General features: G+C 40.8%; 1 protein-coding gene across 1 annotated transcript; it reads right to left on the minus strand.

The window, feature by feature from the left end:
• Positions 1-3,531: 3,531 nt before the first annotated feature.
• LOC308653682 (WW domain binding protein 1-like) lies at positions 3,532-5,387 on the minus strand. The gene has a single exon (XM_081302332.1). The coding sequence runs from the start codon at positions 5,307-5,309 to the stop codon at positions 4,215-4,217; it is 1,095 nt and encodes a 364-aa protein (XP_081158458.1). The 5' UTR covers positions 5,310-5,387; the 3' UTR covers positions 3,532-4,214.
• Positions 5,388-22,254: the final 16,867 nt, after the last annotated feature.

A 22,254-nucleotide genomic window follows, 5' to 3' on the forward strand; every position in this document is an offset into this window, starting at 1 on the left:
AGAAGTGGGAAAGTTACACATGCTTTTTCTTTCTTTCCTTCCTTCCTTTCTTTCTCTCTCTTTTTCTTTCTGTTTTTCTTCCTTTCTTCCTTTCTTTTCCCAGTGCTGAGAATAGAACCCAGTGTTACAGGTCTGGGATCTGCAGAAAACAGGCAGCACAGTGACCCTTCCCCCACTGCAAACCCCAGTTCTTACAATAAAATCAGAAAGATTTCAGATATGTCACTCAGAATGACAGGCATAAGTTTACTAAAAGGAAAAAAGGGAGAGAGTGGGTTCCTCTCAGAGAAGATAGGGAAGATGTACCTCTCCTGCCCTCCAGTTTTATTGGGATCCCAGGGAGGTTTCCAGCAATGCCTACCCAGGTCCATCTCTTGACTTTTAACTGACAGTGGGATGACATCAGATTTTCAAATCCCCACTAACACTCAACTCTAGGCCACTTTGGCCCATACTGACTGGTTCTAATTAGAACTAGTGGGGATATAGCTCAGTTGGTAGAGTGCTTGCCTCACATGCACAAGGCCTTGGGTTCAATCCCTAGCACTGCAAAAAAAAAAAAAAAAAAAAAAAAAAGAAAAGAAAAAAAGGTAATTAGAATTAGTTCTTACAGATTTTTATGGTTAGAGTGAATTATCCTATTTCTCTGTGTTTTGGGATGTGCTCTGTGAAATGTTCCCAAGTCCCCCCTGGCTTCAGGGTAACTTGTGTTCTTCTTATCATGAGCAGTTTGACATTTCAGGCCTGCAGATAACAGGTAGTTTACTGAGGAATGTAACATATCCTGTTGACTTAAGCCAGGCAGGGCTGCAGGTAAATTGCTTTTTAAAAAAAGAAAGCACAGTGGGCCCAGTTAATAGAATTATTCCCTTGTTCTCACCACTCACATCCCTATCACAGAAACTTGTATGCACATACTAAGCACACGCTCTGTCACTGAGCTACATCCCCAGCCCTGCACACTATGAAGTTAATGTGTATCTTTTTTATGAGGAAACTGAGGCCCAGTGAGATTAAGCCATTTGCCCAGAACTACACTGCTAGAAGGGTAGGTGGTTATGATTTGCATTTTATATTTTGAAAATTCATGATCAAAATCACTCAGAGAATCAGGCACAGTGGTACATTTCTGTAATTCCAGAGACTCAAGAGGCTGAGGCAGGAGGATCACAAATTCGGGGAGTAGCTCAGTGTTAAAGCACCCCTGAATTCAATCCCCAGTATGGGAGAGGGAATGGGCAAACCACTCAGAGATGAACTTTATTGTTGGAAGATCCATTGAGATAATCTAGCTTGTCACTATTCAATAGAATACAATGTGGGCCACATCATTGAAATTTTTCTAGTAACCATATTTTTTAATTTTTTTTGGGGGGGGATGAATTTTTTATTTGGGCTTCTCACAGTGGTTAGAGCCACTCTGTCTTCAGAACAATCACAGCACAGGAAATGCGTCACTGAGACTGCCCAGAAAAATCTGACCAGCTGAATCTTATTGCTTAAAATACACATATTCACAATAACTGACAAATGGTGATGTGCCTCACACAGGAATGTGTTAGCATTTGCAAATCTTCCGACTGTAGCACCAAACCCTCCACCAATCCTTTCCTTCTCATTCATCTGGAAAACCAGACTCAACCTAGTCTCTCTGACCCCCTGACTATTCCTTCAGTTCCCTGTCTCCTTCTCTGAGCAGGAAGCCTCCAGCAGCCGTGGCCAACCGCGGCTTACTAGTTAAGCCCAGCTTGGCCACTGTGCTTCTTCTCAGGCCTTCAGGGTAAGATGCTTCAGTGAAGCCAACAGTCAATACTCAGACCAGTTCCCCGCTGGGGAAAGAAACCTAGAGGGTCAGATTCATCCATTTGATCAGTTAAATGAAGAAGGATTAATTTTGGTAAAACTTGTTCTCCTTGGAGACACTTCAGTGAGTTGTCTGTGATTTCGAAAGGAAGGTGGAAGGTAGGTATCTGAGGGCTGCTGTGCTGTGGCACCCCTCTGGCCACACGCCAGTCTGTCTGGGTCCACTGAACTCAGCAAAGGAAGGACTGTGCTGTGGCACCATGAGTCTGCCAAAGCCTCCTGGCAATTCTGGGCAGGCTGATGTCTGGGCCACAGCAAGGCCAAGCTTGTCACTGAAGAGCCAATCAAGCTTCTGTCTGAATTCCACTTTTGCCTTCTGTCCCAAGTGGTTGTGGACACCCTCTGGGGGCTGAGACCGAAGGCAAGGAGTAGCGGAGGGAGGCAGACAGGTTCAGAGCACGCTTCCATTAACACGGACAGGACACAGGCCTCTCAGCATCCACGGAGCAATGTGCAAATTGCAGTGATGAGCAGAGTGGAACCTCTACCTTGAGCGCAGTATCTCAGGCAAACACAGGGGGGCGCCGTCGACAATGCTGCCAAATACACTCCAGTACACAGTCAGATGTTTGTTGGGTAAACAGTAAATGCATAAAATAAATTACCTTGAGAGGGCCATGTTTGCTTCAGACGTGTGGTTAATGTGAGCAGGATGGCTGCCATTCAAAGTATCTTCACAGGAACACGGGGTGTGGGGCTCACACACAAGAGACACACACACACACACTACAGGTCATTCAAAGTCATCGTCTACAGACTTCACTTTGTTCGACATGAATTTTGGTTCTGTGGAATCCAAACAGACACTCATTCACCTCACAGCCTTGGATTTGTCTGTATATATATATATATATATATATATATATATATTTTTTCCCCCCTTTTTTACTATAACATCAATGCTTAGCCTGAATATCATCATTCAACATTCAAAAGTGGGAGAAGAACCAAACTTTTCAGATGAACAGGGATGGATGGGGAATGTTAGTTTCAGCTGATTGCTTTCTCCTTTCAGAGTTTTCCTATCAAAGCTCAACTGGTTGTCCAAAACCAGACGACAGTAATAAGGATCCTGTGGTCCTTCTGGAGGCTGCCTCCACCTCCCACCTGGGCCACCAAAACTCCTTACATAGGTTACAGAAAAGTGAGTCATCCGACCTCAGTGGGCTAGGGATAGGGAGAGAGCATGAGAACCACAGATAACCAAGGGATTTCTTCCAAGTGGTCAGTTTAAAACAAACAATCAAACACACAACAACAAGAGACTTATTCAAAATCAAAGAGAAAATACTGTGTGAGAACCAGACTACGGGGCTGCCTTTCCCAGGACCCACAGCTTCCTCAGACCCTCTGTTCAGAAGAGTACAAGGAGATACAAAGTCCTGCAGACCAGGACTAGGGATGGACAAGGACACTGGTCACCTGTGGGCACAGACCAAAGGGCAGAGATGCAGGAAGCTGCACTTCTCTCCACTCCCAGATTTAGGGCCTACTGCTCAGAGCTAACCAACTCCAAGCCCACACACAAACATCTCCCTCTGGCTCAACTGCAGCCACATTCGTGGAAGGCTAACCTGGGAAAGCACAAACTTCCCTTGTCCAGAAGAGAATTCTTGCAAGCCCACTGGTAAGGTTCTTGTTTCTAGCTGGCTTTTGTTGTTTGTTAAAAAAAAAAACAAACAAACAAAAAACAAAAGAAAAGGCAGTCTACTCTTCCACACCTGAGCCTGCTGGGAAGGAAGGGGCCCCTCCAGGATGCACAGTGGTACATTTTCTTGTCACCTGGAATTTGAGAGATCAACAAGCCTCCTACCAACCTGTCCACCAGCTCTCATCCTCCCACAGAATCAGCTCAACTCTGGCTGTGCAGACACTGGCAGCCACAGCTGACAATCCCTAGGCCTCTGTGGCTTCCTTCTTCAACCAGGGCTAAGAAGGGTTGCTTCTGCTGAGCTGACACACAACAAAGTTCTCTTAAACTAAAACCAGAGCATAAATCCACTACATCACCAAGAATCATCGCAGGACACAGTCCCAGTCCCCTTCTTTGGGGGCTTTAAAACACATCTCTCTGACCAAAGCAGGTAGGTGAGATATGACTTGAAAGGGGGGAAGAAGGGGATGAGGAATGAGTCATGGAACCAACTTCTCAGCCCTCCACAATATTGTGCTTTTGTGAGGGAGAGGCACCCACACCCCAAACTGTACTTGGAGATGTAGGAAAAAGCAGGAGAGGAGAAGGGAAAAAAAAGTGGCTGTACCACTTCCTCTGAAAGTCACTTAATGCTTCTCTGTGAGTCTCCCTTACCCTGGTTGCTTTGCCAAGTTTCCGGGCACAGGCAGAGCCTACTCTAGCTGGGGGAGCTGCTGCTCTGGCAGTTTGGCGAGTCCTGCTCATTGATGGTGTTGAGCAGCAGGCACGCGGGCGGCTGAGGCAGGTGGGAATGTCCAGGCTCTCGAGCCTGCTCCTCAGAGGGCTGGCAGAGCCCTTCCTCCTCATCGCCAGGAGGCCTCACGTGGCAGCTGTCACAGAAGTCCAGGGGCCCATCCAGAGCATCATCAATGAGTGTGGTGAACTCTTTGAGGTCATCGTCATGATGGCCCCGGTTGCACACACACACCTCAATGCCTGAGTCACCTGTGAAGCGGCCATGTCTGCCAGGTGTCTTGTCTTTGCTATCGGGGAGCACACTGCCATGTTCAGAGCTGGAATCTTTCAGTAGCTCCTCCTTACATTCTGAATCCTTGTCTAGGAAGGCCCCTGGGTCTAGCTCCCCCAGGCCGGCCACTGAGCCACTGGGCTCCATTCCAGGGGCTTTGGTGGCTGCTCGGTCAGCTGGCACGTCAGAGGGCTCAGGATCAGCGATGCTTGGGGGTCTTGTGCTGCTTCGGCTGGGCACAGACAAGGGGCTGCTCTGTGCCCCCTGGGAGCCCCTGGTAGGATCAGCACCCGGAGGGCTGCCACCTGCAGGGCCACACTGAGGAGGCAGCTGCTGCTGCTGCTGTAGCTGGAAGGCACTGTACGGCAGGGGAGGAGTTGGAGGTCGGTTCACCACTTCCTCATAAGGAGGTAGTAAATAGTTTGGCAAAAACCTGAAATAAAATGGCAGCGCTGAGTAATTGTGGGCTTCCCGGTAGGCAATCAGGTTGATTTCATGTTGCCGCTGCTGGGCCTGAAGGCGGTGCTTGGCTCTGCGGTGGTGGCAGACACAGCAGCAGCTCAGGATGATGATGATGGTCCACACCAGCCAGAACCACCAGAGTTCATAGTAGTAGTTGCAGCACTGAGACTGTCCACAGCAGTGTCCTGTGTCACAGATGTAGCTTTGATTGTTGGTACCCACACAGGCTTCCTTATCCTGCGGGGGTTCAGCCCTGACTGACAGGGGGCTGGGCAGCGCCTGGAGGAGCAGGAGCGCCATGCCACCCAGGAGCCTTCTCTCCATCCCCCTCCTGCTCCTGCTCCTCCGCCACGGCGCCGCCACCTCCCTCCTCCTCCCTCTCTTCTTCCCTCTTCTTCCTTCTTCCCTCAGTAACCATATTTTTTAAAAGTTAAAATGGAGGGCTGAGGTTGCAGCTCAGTGGTAAAGTGCTTTCCTCAGCACCACATAAAAGTAAAGATACTGTGTGTTCATATACAACTAAATAAGTGTTTTTTTAAAAAGTTAAAATGGAGCAGGTACGTTTAATTTTAATAGCATTTTATTTAAGCCAATAGACATGTTTAATGTCTTTACATGTTTAAACCAATTTAAACATGTAATCAATACAAAAAAATTAGTGAAATTGTTTATAAACAAACTGGCATACTGTCTTTAAGATTTGGTATACATTTTACACTCCCAACACATCTCAGTAAGGACACTAAGTTGTCAACAGTTGAAATGAAATGTAGGCCTACCAAAGTTCATTTTGGTTTTTGTATTTGGTTGTGGTTTTTGCGGTGTTGGGGGTTGAATCAAGGACCTCATGCATTCTGGGCAAACGCTGTACCTCTGATCCACATCCCCACCCCCCAAAATTATTAACTTGTGTGTGAAGAAAATACGTTACACTGCTCAAGTTTTCTAATTTTTAACTTGTTAAGAGGAAATCAAATATAAAATTTGGTTCCTCCTCAATGGCACTAGCCACCTTTCCAGTGCACAATGATCACCTGTGGCTGGTGGCTACTATGAGTAGTGTAGATCTAGTTCAAACTCCATAGATGTACAAAGAAACAGAAGCCCAGGGAGGCTAAATTACTTTTCTCAGGGTTGTTGTCAGTTGGCTTTGAGCTAGAACGAACCCAAGCTTTCTAACTTTGACTTTTTCCCCTGCCCCACCGGTCATGAGGCACTGTGGAACTGATGGGTTGCTGCAGTTGATTTGCTCCCACAAATCGGCCACATTTCCATCCAAGCCCTTTCAGTCTGCAAAAGTCAGCCACTGAGCCCTCCAAAGCCAAGTCCCACATGGTCCTGTTCACTGAGAAAACAATTTCTTTTTGAAGCATATGACTATATGAGTCAAAGTTAGTCATTTCACATTACTTATTTCCATTAATACAATTTTATGTTATATACCAAGATTTTAAAATATAACTCCATCTTCCAACAGGAAGAATATGGTAAATTTCTCCTATTAACATTATTTTATACGTAAAATGATGAGATGCTAAGAAATTGGATGATTTACGTAAGATTATATAAGGCTTCAGGAACAGACTCAGGTGAAAACACTTTCTATTCCTATTCTAGGTCTGTCTCTCTAATTCATAGCACTTCTCTCCAATTTATCTCCATTTCCCGGGTGAGAAATGGGTCTAAATTTATAGTAGAAAAGATTGATGTGTGATAATAGTCTAATAGTTGAGATTTTTATTATCCCAACAGAACTCAAGATAAAACTAATATTTTAATCCAAAATAACATACGTATTGATAATAAGGTAATACACAAATAATACCAAGGACATCAGATATATCACTGTCTCTATAGACTAATTTTTCAGATTGATTTGTAGAGACCCAGATAATATGACACCCATCAATGGCAATGCTGTGGAGGTTTAGGTTGCCCTGAAATTGATTTATGTCTCACCACGTCTTAGATCTTCTTCTTATAGACAAAGGTAGGACTGTATATTACTCTTAGATGATTATAGCCATGGACTCCTAGGCCTTGAAATGTATATATAATGACCCAGAGGGAACATCATTCTTCAGAAAGCAGAGATGCCAAAGTTTTTCTGCTGAATCAGGGAACTCAGACAGTAATCCTTAGGGCTGAGAGGGATGAAAATAGAGGGAAATAAGATACCCCATAACAATGCCTTTGAAAAAAAAAATAACCTGAAAAAGGAATGCAATTTTTTTTCTCTTCTGGGTTTTGGTTTTTAAGATCAAACTGTTTTTCTACTGATAAATGAATAAAATTCTGTCTATTGGAAATATCCACATAGTGTTTTCATTCTGTTCTTCTGCCACATGTGAAGGCCTTTAATATCCAAAGATGACAATCTTGTCCCCCCTCTCCAAAGATTTCTCTTTCTCCAAGTTAGTCAGGCTCAGTTCCCCCAACTCTTCTTTATAGGATTGACTCTTGCATCCTGTCAACATGAACAAGTTCTATTATGTACCAAGTGACATACTCTGCACTGAGAACACAAAGATAAATACAAATACACTTTCCACCTGATTTCCAATAGGAAAAGAAAAAAAGAAAGAAAGAAAGAAAAAGAAAACTGCAAAGTATGCCCAGTATGAGTTTATTTTTACTGAACTGAATTAGAATTCCTGGGAAACTATTTCAAAGTGATGTGATGTTCATCCTCTGGATATTGTTTGAGCATATTTGAGGCATTTCTAAGTCAGGGGATGTTACAAAATAGAAAAGGGAAATACAGGCAATTTTTGCTGTAATAACTAAGATTTTCCCTTTAAATTTATTGCTTGTGATTTATAGCTATAAAATTATTTTCATGCTCATTAGTTACTTATGTGCACTATCTTCTAAGAGGCAGAACTTGTGCATCTTTTTCCCTGAAAAGCCATAGACATGATCAAATTAAATCAGTGTCAATGTTTGTGCTTGGATGTGTTCACATAGTAATCGGCATTATTTTTTTTAATTCACCTTACAGATTGACTTGCAAAACACTGTACATATTTAATGCATACAATTCAATGAGTTTAGGGATAAGATCCATTTGTGAAAACATCACCACCATGAAGACCACAAACATTCACCACTTTCCAAAGTTTCCTCCCACCCCACCCCTATTATTGTTATTATTATTATTACTGTGTTAAGAACACTAAACCCTCTTAGCAAAAAAAAAAGTATATAATACAATATTGTTATCCACCAACACTTTGCTGTGCAGTAGAACTCTAGAATTCATTTATCTTGCATAACTCAAACTTTGTACTTTTTAAGCATCATCTTGGCTTCCTTCTATTACCAGGCTATTAATATTCAACTCTCACCAATGTTCCCCTAAGTCATTTGTTCACTCATTTATTCAGTGCCTATCAGGGACCAGGCACTGCTCAAGCCTCTGGAAAAACAATATCATATGTAAGAGACCAGAGAATCACTGCCCAGTGGATCAGATTAAATGCTGTAATTTGAGCTGGGTGTGGTGGCGCCCCCCTGTGGTCCCAGCACTCTGGGCAGAGGCAGGAGTTGGAGACCAGGCTGGGCAACATTGTGAGACCCTGTTTCAAAAAAACAACTATAAGGGCTGGGGCTAAGGCTCAGTGGTAAAGTACTTGCCTCACACAGATGAGGCACTGGGTTCGATCCTCAGCACCACATAAAAATAAATAAATAAAGATATTGTGTCCATCTACAACTAAAAAAATCTTAAAAAAAAAAAAAAACAATAATTCCAGAGGCTGGATGGTGGTAAAGCATAAACTTGCTATGTGCCAGGCCCTGAGTTCAATCACCAGCACCATAAAAAATAAATAAAAATCTGTAATTCTAATTGTGTTTGGGATATAATGCTTTGCCAAATTCCGACCAGCTCAAGTGTTATTAAAAGGAAAAGAAAAATAGAAAATTCAGGATTAGTCCTCTTTGCAGAAAAAGTGTTCAGAGGTTAATTATCAGTCACGATATTGCTGAGTCAGTCTGTTGGCTCTTCTGAAACAATGTTTAAAGACATGCAGAGATGCCCCCCGCAGCTTACTTTCTGGAAGCTGCAATTAGGTTTCTCTTACTTTCCTCTCTGTCCTCCACTTCATCTTTATTTAAGGGAAGGGAAGATGTATTCCTACAGGGGATTGTTCAGAGAATCCAATTCTCATTGGGCTCATTTCTAAGTTAACAGTAATTTCCAGACGAGCTAATGGGTCTAATGGGAATTTGAAAATTTTCAAAGCACTGATTAAAAGGGACTCACTAGTTTAGGGGTTTGATTAACCCCTGTTCTACTCTGCTTCTTGGTAATAATTAACCCAAGGCCTTGTGCAAGAAATGGACAGTTTTTAATGCCCTCCATTACATGATCTCCTGATATCAGGTTTTTCTTTATCTTTGTGTGCCTTCCTTTGATGGCACTTATGTCTGAAAATTCACATATCTAGGCTCCAGGACAGAAGATTCATGAACACCTGAAAGGGAGGACCTACTGAATGCAACCTTCTCCCCCAATAAAACCTACACTGCATTTAGCAACGACCACAGAACTCCACTCTCCATCAACACCCACCTTTATAACTGTTGCAAGATTCAAGAGAATTTACCAAGGAAAAGGCCTGATGAATTAATTTGACCTTCACAAATTGCCCTTAGCAAACTTGTTCTGGTTTCTTTCCCTCTGCCCAGCATTCTAAATTCTAAAGAAAAGCCACACCTAAAAGATATTAACGACTAGAGCTGGCCATCACAGGAAAAAGCAACAAGAGATATATGAGTCATAAGACCTAATCAGTAATCTTTCTTTTTAGATTTACAGAACCCAGAACATCTGGTGACTGTCAGATAATGTCAAAATGTGCATCAAAGAAAGGCACCCGGATTAATGATTACTGGGGCACCCACCGCCTGACAGGGCTAAAAATACACTTCCTTAAATTTCCTGTATAAGCTATTTGCTTGTGGTTAGCTAAGAAGGCCCTTTAGGACAATCCCTTTAGATTCTGCTGTCTTCCAATCGGCTAGCTCATTGCAGTAAATTTCTTTCTCTACCATCACCTGTCTCTCTCCACTAGCCGGCTTTGATCCTGAGGTGAGTGGACTGAGACTTTATGTGGTAACAGGCGTACAATCCAATACAAAAATCCCTAAGACTTGAACAGCTACTTCACAAAACGGGAAACTCCACTTGCCAGTGAGAGGGACTAAATCTCAGTTTGGTAGGGTGAACATACCTCTGGTCCCAATTATTCAGGAGCCTGAGGAGGGAGGACTGCTTGAGTGAACAAGTTGGTGATCAGCTTGGGCAACACAGGTACATCCCATTTTAAAAGAAAAACAAAAAGAAGCCAGGCACAACGGCACATGTCTATAAACTCAGTGACTCGGGAAGCTGGGGCAGGAGGATTGCAAGCTTAAAGACAGCCTCAGCATTTTAGGGAGGCCCCAAGCAAATTAGTGAGATCCTGTCTCAAAATTAAAAAAAAATAAAAATAAAAAAAGGCTATGAGGGCTGGGATTGTGGCTCAGCAGTAGATCACTTGTCTAGCATGTGCTAGGCCCTGGGTTGGATCCTCTGCACCACATAAAAATAAATAAACAAAAAAAAGGTATTGTGTCCAACTACTTCTAAATATATATATATATATATATATATATATATATATATATATATACATGGCTGTGAATGTGGCTCAGTGGTTAAGCACTCCTGGGTTCCATTTCTGGCACCAAAACAAACAAACAACAACAAAAAACACAACTAAGCCTCATTAGTTATCATAGAAATGCAAATCACAAATACAATGATATAGCATTATACTAACACCTGAATAACTACAATAAAAATGATGGGGAGTAAATGCCAAATGTTGGTAAAAATTAGGAGAAAGCGGAATTCTTGTACAGATTATAGGCTGGTGAGATTGTAAACTGGGGGGTGGGGGGAAAACACTTTGGAAAACAGTTTGGTAGCACCTGAATAAAGCTGAGGATGTACATACCCAATGACAGCAGTTGTGTTCCAGCAGTTGTGTTACAGAAATGTGACTACATACACATCAGAATATATGCATGAAAAGGTGCACAGGAAGCCTTCCATTCTCAATAGGATACATAAAAAATAATAGTATATTCGTGCATGAATATCATTCAACAATAAAACCAATGTAACCTCAGTTACGTGCAACAAGATGAATAACTCATATAACCAAGTTTAGTCAAGAAAACAAAGACACAAAAATATATATACAATCTGATTAATATAATGTTTGAAAATATGCAAAAGTAATGGCAATATTGTTTAAGGATGCACACCAATGTGGCAAAACTGTTAAAAAAACATTGGGGCTAGGATTGTGGCTCAGCAGTAGAGCACTCACCTAGCATGTATGAGGCCCTAGGTTCGATCCTCAGCACCACATAAAAATAAATAAATAAAATAAAGATATAAAAAAATAAAAATGAAAAAAATTTTAAAGGCCAGAAAATGATTAATGTAACAGAAGGATAAAAGTCACCTCAGGGGAGGGAATAGAAATTTTTTGATGGGGGAGGAGAGAATACTAGGGATTGAACACAGGGATGTCACTAGCCATCCCTGGGCTGTGTATGTGAGCTATGCTCATTTGAGCACATGAGGGGACTGGCCTGTCATATGTGTGCCTTTTCACTGGCTCTGTCTTTGATCCCACACAGCACCAAGATATCAGTCAATCTGCTGACCACAAGACATCACCAAGCAAGACTCCACCCTTCTAAATCCAATTCCTTGCCTTATTTGGGTGGAATAGTCTATGAATGGCTTCTTCCCAAAATAGGGGGGTTTCGGGTGTGCTCCTTCTCTAGCCTGCCTCTTGCCTCTTGCCTCCCTTGCCCTTCATGCCCTCCAGCGTGGGAGCTTGATTCTTTTTTTTTTTTTTTAAAGAGAGAGTGAGAGAGGAGAGAGAGAGAGAGAGAGAGAATTTTTTTAATATTTATTATTTTTTAGTTCTCGGCGGACACAACATCTTTGTTGGTATGTGGTGCTGAGGATCGAACCCCGGGCCGCACACATGCCAGGCGAGCGTGCTACTGCTTGAGCCACATCCCCAGCCCGGGAGCTTGATTCTTGAGGCTGTAGAGCCGTTCTGAACCCCGAAAAAAAGTATTTTCTGTGTTTGTGTGTGTTTTTTTGCTGCCAGCCCAATCCACCTGGAATGACCCTGATTCTGTCACATATTTCAACACAGAGGTACTTTACCACTGATCTACTCCCCAACCTTTTAAAATTTCTTTTAATTTTGAAACCAGGCCTGGATAAATTGCTTAAGGTCTCCCTAAAGTGCTGAAGCTGGTTTTGAACTAGCGATTATCCTGCCTCAGACTCCTGAGCTGCTGGGATTACAGGCATGTGCGACCCTGTCTGGCTGTTTTGTTGGAAATTTGGCAAGGAATCTCAAATAAAACTTTTTAAAAACTTTAAAGCTGGGAAGCCAAACCAAGGCAGATTTCAAGCTCTATCCGAGGTACCCAGTATCTTGAGGTTTCTGGACCTCCCAGGCAATGACAGTTTTCACTCACTGTCAAGTCTGGGCGCTTGCAGCCAGGTATCCTATGTACATTCTTAACTATGGCATCCTGGGCAAAGCCAATGTTTCCAACTGAATCCATTATTAAAAGAACAGATTTTTATTGGAGTTATGCAAATAACCATATTACCATAAAAATAAGAATGCTCATGTATAGTTTACAAAATCTGGAGGCCACAGGTAGGGAGAAAAAGTAAATACTTCAACTTTTGTCTTATAAAAGTATACTTTTCCAGATTGTTGTACACTATAGTGTTTTTGTTCGTTTTTGTTTGTTTTTAAGTTTCCTTAAATCTGGAGAACAGAGAAAATTAAAAGAACCAGCAATGTTTCAAATAAAAGTCATGAAAACCATAACTTTCTTTTTATTAATTCTTTTAAGTCTCTTTCAATTACTTCTTGTTCTGCCTGATGGGTTAGCAGTTTCACAAACTCATCAGTTTCTTCATTAGAGTTCTGGAAGATTCTTATCCAGTTCAATGGCATGGTCTGAAGTTGCCAGGAATCAGCACTTGACACATTTTGTTTTTTCTTTTTTATATATATATTTTTTTAGTTGTAGATTGTCACAATGTCTTTATTTTTATGTGGTGCTGAGGATCAAACCCAGGGTCTCACGTGTGTGAGGCAAGCGCTCTGCCACTGAGCTACAACCCCAGCACAGCATTTGTCATGATTCTTTTCATCCTTTCTGTGAATCTGCTCGAAGACACAGCACTTTATGATTGCTGTTTTTTCCAAAAAACTTCCAGGAAGACTTGAGAAAAAGGCAATTTAACCATGAGCAAGATGTGTTAGCTTTTTGTCACTGTACAAACCCATGAGATAATCACCTTATAAAGATAAAAAGTTGACTTGGGCTCACAGTTTTGGAGGTTTCAGTCCATGATGGATCATCTCTATTGCTTTTGAGCCTGTGAAGAGGCAGCACGGATGGTGCAGGCATGCGGCAGAGCAAAGCACTCACATTTGACAGTACACAAAAGGAAGTGGGGCTGGAGTGTGACTCAGTGGTAAAGTGCATGCCTAGCAGGTTGTGAGGCCCTGGGTTCAAGTCCCTACACTTCAGGTAAAAGGGAGGCAGGGAGATGAAGAGAGTGGGGTTCCTGCAATCCCTTTCAAGGGCACACCCCGCAATGACTGATTTCTACCACCTTCCAATTCTTCCAAACCTCTAATACACAGGACTTTGGAGGACATTCCAGAAGGAAACAATAGCACAAGACTTAAAATAGCATTGGTAAAGATCTGATATCACCTGTAATCCCAGCAGCTCTGGAGGCAGAGATAGTGAGTTCAAAGCCAGTCTCAGCAATGGCAAGGTAGTAAGCAACTCAGTGAGACCCTGTCTCTAAATAAAATATAAAATAAGGCTGGCAATGTGGCTCAGTAGTTCAAAAAAACAAAACAAAACACCGATATCAGTTCACATTTCACAAAGAAATGTTGTTATTCTGTGGCATAGGATAATTTTAACATTAGAATTATGACTGATAACATATACCAAGACACATCAGATTTCTGGGAATCCCATATAATTTTGGAACACATTTTTGTTTTAAATATTAACTTTTTTTTTAGTTGTTGATGGCATTTATTTATTTATTTATTTATTTATTTATTTATTCATTTATTCATTTATATGCGGTGCTGAGAATCGAACCCGATGTCTCTCACATGCTAGGCAAGCACTCCACCACTGAGCCACAACCCCAGCCCCTTGGAACACATATTAATCACTCATACAAATATAACTTAAAAGTTAGCCATGTTTTTTCTTTTCTTTTCCTTTTCCTTTTTTTTTTTTTTTTTTTTTTTTTTTGTGGTGCTGGAGATTGAACCCAGGATCTTATACTCAGCCCACCCAAAGCTATCTCCAAGCACTCTGTCACTGAGCTACACCCCTAACTTTTTAAATTTTTTTTTTTTTAATTTTGAGACTGAGTTGTCCAGATGAGGCTCAAACTTATGATCCTTCTGCCTCAGCCTCCAGAGTAGCTGTCATTATAGACTTGTGCCACTGAGCCTGGCTAGACATTTCTTACCTGACAATGATTTCCACATAATTTAGCAAATTAAAATAAGCCTAATATGTCTCTCTTGGACTTCCAGGGATTATCTGGAAATCCAAAAGTTAGTTCAAGATAAAAAGACTTACTTTTAGAACTTGATTTGGGGTATTTTGTCAAACATATCAAAAAAAAATGTAAAACCCTTGATCTATACAGGACCACAGATCATTATGAAATAAAGCCAAAATGACTAAACAATGTCAAGGGCACAAAGTATAAGAAATTATCACAGAATGTTTTCTAAGCCAGTTATTTAAAGGGTAAAGAAAAATCTCTTGCAATTCTCATTAAAAGCAGATCGATACTTTAAGAAAATCTTGTTTTAGCTGGGCATGGTGGCACACACCTGTAATCCCAGTTACTGGGGAAACTGAGGCAGGAGAATTGCAAGTTCAAGGTCATCCTGGGCAATTTAGTGAGACTTTGTCTCAAAATTTAAAAATTATAAAGGCTGACAGTATAGTTCAGTGGTAGAGCACCCCTGTGTTCTGCAGCTAACACAGCAGTAAAAAAAAAAAAAAAAGGCTAGCTATCATAATTTTTTTTAAATTTTCTTTTGAAAACAAAACCAAGCTAAAATTCCTTCAGTCAGCCTTATTCTCACAATGTCTAATCTCTTAACCTGGATACCTGTTATATTAGTGTTGGTCTTATAAATATTTGTTAAATTGTGCAAATAGATTGATATATATTTATAAAGAAATATGCAATCTTTTACAATAAAAATGTTTTAAAAGAGTGGGAGAGGCTAAATAACACCATTGATCATCTTCCCCAGCCTCTCACGGCCATCATTTCTTCCTAGCTTTTTATTTTGAATATTATTTCTTGTCTGGGAAGTGCTTTCTTTGAGAAGGCATAAAAAAGTTAGAGATGATTTTTATTTCAGAGATTCCCTATCCATGAATGGAAAAGCAGAAAAAAAGAGGGCTCAACAGAACAATATAAGGAATTCTGTTACTGTGAAGTTTGAACATTCTAATGCTAATTTTACTGCAAAGTCTGTGACTGTATTCTCCGAGAGTCTCCATCACTTAGCAGAAAGAGAAAATAGCAATTGCCTTCTTCACCAAGGTGGACAAGGAGAGCTTGTATGTGGAGCACTGAGTGCATATAAGACTTTATTCAAATTTTAGTGTATGAAAGCAAAGAAAGAGAATGACTGTGGGAGAATAGGAAACTACATAGGAACAAAAAAGACACAGGCTGGAGGCATAGCTCTGTGTTAGGTTCATTCTTTTTTAAAAAAATGCAAAATGTGTTAACAGACATACACATTCTGCCTCTTCATTGCATGTTAGCCTACTATGAATCTAACTGATTTTGAATGTGAATGCAAAAACTATATTGCCATTTCTGCATGAGTCTTGAACTTGTTATACAAAAAAAAAAAAAAAAAAACAGAGCTTTGTCATTGATGTCTAGATACCTTTCATTTTGTTTATAAAATAAGATACAACATAATGGCATAATTCGGCATGAACATACTTTATATACAGAGTTATTAAAAATTGTGCTGTGAATGGATAATTATGAATGTAATGCATTCCACTATTATCATGTATGTAAGAAATAAATTTTAAAAATATACAACAGCATGGCATGATAATTAATAATATAAAGCAATCAATGTTGAGTGTCAAATAATGACAGTATCAAAATTAATTGCTATAGAAGTCTTAGACACCAGCAGTCTCTAATAGTTATGCTTCAGTGTGGAAACCTTGCCAATTTAATGTTCATTTCATGAAAGATTGCCCACTAAATAGAAGGACTGTGGGTTAAATATATTCCCTTGCTAATCACACTAAGGAAGCATATGTCCTTCAACATGTAGATTGTTTATTTATAGGTGCAGTTAAGAGCCAGCAACTTAAGTGACACCTGGGAGCCTGTTAGATAGACAGAATCTCAAGCACTGCTCCAGAATGACCAAGTTGGAATCTGCATTTTTCACAAGATCCCCAGTGATCCATAGAATGCTAAGGTCTGTGAAGCACTGGCCTCTCCAGTAGATTAGCAGGTCACATTTTCTTTTCCAGAAGGAAGTTGAGACTCCCACTTGCTAATTTCATTCTTACCTCAATAAAAACTTAGACAAAGGAAATCATTCATTTTTTAAAAACTTGCAAAACAAAATCACAAAGTTGAAAAATTCATATGCTAAATTTATATCAGTGACTCCAGTAAGCCATCGTTTGTTTATTCAGCAAACATTGACTAGACAAAAGTAGGCAAAAAAATATTTTTAACAATCCAAAGGTTGAAGGACATATGCTTCCCTAATGCTTGGATTGCAATTATAGCACATAAAAAAAAAAGAACATTGACTGACATTTTGGAAACTGAATACAATACAGTGTTTACCCTGAAAGGGCTTATGATTGAGTAAAGAAGAAAATGCCTTTCCATACTTCATCAGTTGGCTCTCACTTATAGGAACTTAATCAAATGCCAAGCCCTATAGTCTAAATGGTTAATCATTGTTATTTAACTTAATTTTTATAAATAGAACTTTGAAGGTGAATTACAGATGTGGAAACAGACCCAGAGACTAAGCAATTTATCCAAGGTAAAACACTGTGTAGACTAGAGTCTATACTTGTCTATCTGAATACTGGACAGAATACAAGAGAAGAGGAGTTAAATTCCATAATAAACAAACCAAAGGTTGAAGGACATATGCTTCCTTAGTGCTTGGATTGCAATTACAGCACATATTACTTAAATAATTGTCTTAGTGTTGAAGGTAGAACACAAGGCCTTGCTATCACCATGCTCAGGCCCAGAAAACAGATTCAGGATCCCAGCAGGTGGAAGAAGATGCAAAAAGCAGTTGGGATAATAGACATACTTTATTCAGAGGCAACAACAACCTCTAGCCATCCTCCACCTCCAGCTTCAGCTCCTAGCCAGTTCTATTTAGCCCACTGAACCATTTCCATTGGCCTTTTTTATATGCAGGCCAGGCAAAGACGGTACGTTGCCAACAGGTTGCATCAGTGGGCTCATGTTCATAAGCAAATGTTTATGACCTTGAGTACATATGCTAAATCAGGGTGTTCATGACCTTGACCACACACTAAAAATGTAGACCACTGGAAGTCTAGGTGAGGGAAAGAGCCTAACTAAAGTCATTTTGGGCCTGCCCAACACTTGCATATGTAAAGCAGGTGTTTTTCTACTGAGTAACATCCCCAACCTTACTAGTAATTTTTAATGAAAAAAATATATATGCTTTGGGACTTTGGAATAAGCAGTTTAGGTTACTTTAACCCAAGACCATGTATTTTCCAAAATCTAAATGTTAATCTTTTAACATTTACAGTGGGAAGATAAATTAAACCAAAATAATTCTTGAATTCTCAAGTTTTTCCTAAAAGATAAAAATTGAAAACTTAAAGTTGCACACTGGACATACTTCAGATTCTCCTTCGGACTCATCCACAGGGTTTTGTATTACTGCTTCCCCTCTTACATTTCTAATTTCAGAACTAACGTGTGATAAAGGACAAATAATTAGGGTCCTCGCCAGATGTGGTGGCACATGCCTGTAATCCCAGGAGCTCAGAAGGCTGAGGCAGGAGGATCCCGAGTTCAAAGCCAGACTAGCAATTCAGCAAGATCCTGTCTCGAAATAAAATATTCAAAAGGTCTGCGGACAGCTGGTCATGTGTTGTGAACCTGTAATCCCAGGGAGGCTGAGGCAGGAGGATCACAAGTTCAAAGCCAGCCTCAGCAACAGTGAGGCACTAAGCAACTCAGGAGACTCTGTCTCTAAATAAAATATAAAATAGGGCTGGGGATGTGGTTCACTGGTTAAGCATCACTGGGTTCAATCCCTGGCACCAAAAAAAAAAAAAAAAAAAAAAAAAAAGTAGGTCCCTCTTGTGCTTTCATTTTGACTACCTACAAATCGACCTTTGAGTCCTGAGTGAAGGAGAGGACACTCCAGGAAAAGCAAGAGAAAGGACCATCTCCCTGTTTCTTTGGAAACTGTGTCTGGAGCCTGCCCACAGCCTCCTCTTGAGACCAGCAGCAGACTGCAGGGAGGACTCCAGACTCAAGAAAGGTTCCTTTGTGACTGTCATCCCACCTACTTCATAAAAGGTGATCTGTCACAAACTGACATCTGAAGCCTCATCACCCCCAGGTTTTGTCACCCAGGTGTGTTCTGGTTGAGGCAACTTGACCTTGATGGTCAGGAAGCAAGCTATTCAATATACAAACATTCTCACAAGCAGTTGGAAAAAATACAGAGCAATTTCAACTCTATTTTCCCTTAAGAAAGTAATTTTGACTTCATTTTTCATGTATCTGCTATCATTGAGAAGAGAGGGCAAAAGCAATTAACTAGAAGCAATGTGGGAACTAAGAAGAAGATTGAGCCAGAGGATTGTGGGAATTGAGATGGGCCGGATGGAGGAGGAGGCATTTCACTCAGTGTTTTGATCAATGTAGGTGAGGCCTTCTAAGAAGAAAGACAGGAGAGTGTAAGGAATGGTGGGAAAAGCACCGATCCACTTTGGCTGCCACCTAGAACAGGGAGTGGTGCAAAGCGTGGACAGAGGAGAAGCCCTGAATATAAATAGTTGTGAAAACCAGGCTAAAGTATTCGAAAAATCCAACAAGTAATTTTTATAAATATACAAGTTAGGGGCTGGGGATGTGGCTCAAGCGGTAGCGCGCTCGCCTCGCATGCGTGCGGCCTGGGTCGATCCTCAGCACCACATACAAACAAAGATGTTGTGTCCCCCGAGAACTAAAAAATAAATATTAAAAATTCTCTCTCTCTCTCTCTCTCTCTCACTCTCCTCTCTCACTCTCTCTTTAAAAAAAAAAAAAAAATATATATATATATATATATATATATATATATATATATATATATATATATATATGTCAACGGCTTTTAGTATAGTCACGGAATTATGCATCCAAAATCACAATCAATTTTAGAGCATTTTCATTACCCCCAAAAAAGCAACCTCATATTACCAAACATCATCCCCTCCATATTCCATTTTCTCCCTAGCTCTCCCTAATCTACTTCCTATCTCTATAGATTTACCTACCTAGGGCATTTCACGTAAATGGAATCATACAATAGGCGGTCCTTTTTTACATTTATTTAGATATTGAGGATTTAACACAGGAATATTTTACCCCTGAGCTACATCTTCAGATCTTTTTATTTTTTATTTTGAGACAGGGTCTCACTAAGTTGCTTAGGGCCTTGCTAAATCGCTGAGGCTGGCCTCAAATTTGTGATCTTCCGCCTCAGCCTCCCAAGTTTCTGGGATTATAGTCATGCACTATCACGCCTGCCATATGTGGTCCTTATGACTGGTTCCTTTCACTTAGGATGTTTCCAAGGTACATCCATGTTGTAACATGTGTCATCCATATTTTATTCCTTTTTATTGCCAATTAATATTCCATTATATGGATATATGACTTTTATTTATCCATTAGATCCATTATTATATTTATGTACTGATGAGCATTTGGATTGTTTCCACATCTGAGCTATACGAACAATGCTGTTCAGAACGTTTGAATACAAGTTTGCTTTTTTTGGTGGGCATTGGTTTTTTAGTATTCTTTCTTGGGTATGTATCTAGGAGTGAAATTGATGAATCATGTGATAATTCTGTTTATCTTTCTGAGAAACTGCTAGGGAATATCTTAGGCCCTAGGGAGCACTGGGAGAACAATCTAGGTTCTCTTGGTTTGCTGAGCTCACTGTCAGAGTCTGTCAAAATAGTCAAGTGGTCTCTCTGTGTTCAGTAGCAGCTGTGAATGGCAACATGACCCCCTATTGAGTTGTCCTCCGTGTCCATGTACTGTGAAAACACAAAAACTTATGTGGACAAGTCTGATGCTGAACTCTTCTGTGCCTGAGGCCATCGGTGCCAGGTCCTCAATGTGCTCCCTTATTTCATTTGTGTTCAAACACAAGGACCAACACAACCTTGTTTCCATCTCAGGAATACAAATGTATATGCTTCTCCTGATGCCCAAAGGCCTTGGAGACCAAGGGATGGATGTGGGAGAGGTCCATGCCACCAGAAGCCCTGAGATTCCGTGCACATTCTTGCTGAGGATGCCGCGAACAGAAGGCCCACAGTGTTCTCATCCAGGCCATTTCTCAGGATCGTAACGCAGGGAGCAAACTTGTAGGATGAAGTAAGGTCTCCCTCCTGGGAAAAGAGCAGGCTGTTTACCAATTGGTAAAGAGTGGTGAGTCCCCCAGGCTCAGCACCGATCTGCAAGGCAACCCACTGTGCGTGCAGAACCGCCAGTGTTGTCCTCGTTGCCTCGTGGGACTTGAGGAGCAAGGGAAACTGACCCAGATGTGCTGAATTCTCATGCAATTTGTTGTGTTACAGATATTAAATCCCTTGTGGCTGACCCAGGGGTCTCATGTATCCCGCCAGCACCCATAAAATAGTAACAGTGTAACTTATTAGCTTGTGAATAGGATAGGCTCAGACCCCAGATCCGATAATCAAGCCAAATGCCCAAATTTTTTAAAAAAAAATCACTGTGTTTGTGGGAATTTTTAAAACATACTATCTCCCTAGTGGTTATGATTCTCTAATTGAATTCTCACTGATGCATCTGTTAAGGAACTTCTGTTCAGCCTGGGACCACGTTTCACGTCTAAGGCTCAGCTACTCAAGAAGCCAAGACAGGAGAATGGTAAGGTCAGGGCCAGCGTGGGCAACTTAGGGAGATCAAGTCTCAAAATAAAAAAAAAGTAAACAGGGCTGAGGATGTAGCTCAGTGGTAGAATGCTCCTGGGTTCAATCCCCATTACTGCAAAAATTTAAAAAAGAAAAAAAATTATGTTCAGAATATAGCAAAAAGCCTTACAACTATAAAAATAATAAGAAAATGATTCAAGTGAAAAAACAATTGGCAAAAGATTTTAATAGACACTTTACCAAAGATATACATATGACAAACACATGAGAGTTTGCTCAATATCATCAGTCATTAGGAAAGTGCGAATTGAAACCACAGTGAGATGTCATTATCTTCCCACTAGCATTGTGAGAACTAAAAAAAAGAAGAAGGAGGAAAAAAAAAACCCTGAAAATATCAAGTTTTGGGAGAACCTAGAAAAAATGAAACCCTTATACACTAATGGTAGAAATATAAAACAGTACAGCCAGTTTGGAAACAATTTGATCACTTCTTTAAAAGTTAAACATAGCTGGGCGCATTGACACATGCCTGTAATCCCAGGGGCTCCAAGCAGGAAAATAGTGAGTTCAAAGCCAGCCTCAGCAACTTAGGCCCTAAGCAACTCAGTGAGACCCTGTCTCTGAATAAAATATAAAAAGGGGCTAGGATGAGGCGCAGTAGTAAAGACCCCCTGGGTTCAATTCCTGGTACCAAAGAAAAAAAAAAGATGATGCATAGTTACATAGGACACCCCCCAACACACACACACATACACACACACACACACACACACACACACACACACACCAAACTAGAAACAACACAAACGCTTTATAGTGCATGAATAGGTCAACAAACTATGGTATGTTCACACCATGTTATAGCACTCAGCAATAACAGTGAACAAACTATTGATACACCCAAGAGCTTGGA

The sequence above is a fragment of the Spermophilus citellus genome, assembly GCF_964194105.1.
Source record: "Spermophilus citellus genome assembly, chromosome: 7".
Lineage (NCBI taxonomy): Eukaryota > Metazoa > Chordata > Mammalia > Rodentia > Sciuridae > Spermophilus > Spermophilus citellus.

What these genes read in the sequence shown, in the direction of transcription:
- LOC308653682 (XM_081302332.1), bottom strand. Translation starts at nt 5,309, where the DNA reads ATGGAGAGAAGGCTCCTGGGTGGCATGGCGCTCCTGCTCCTCCAGGCG.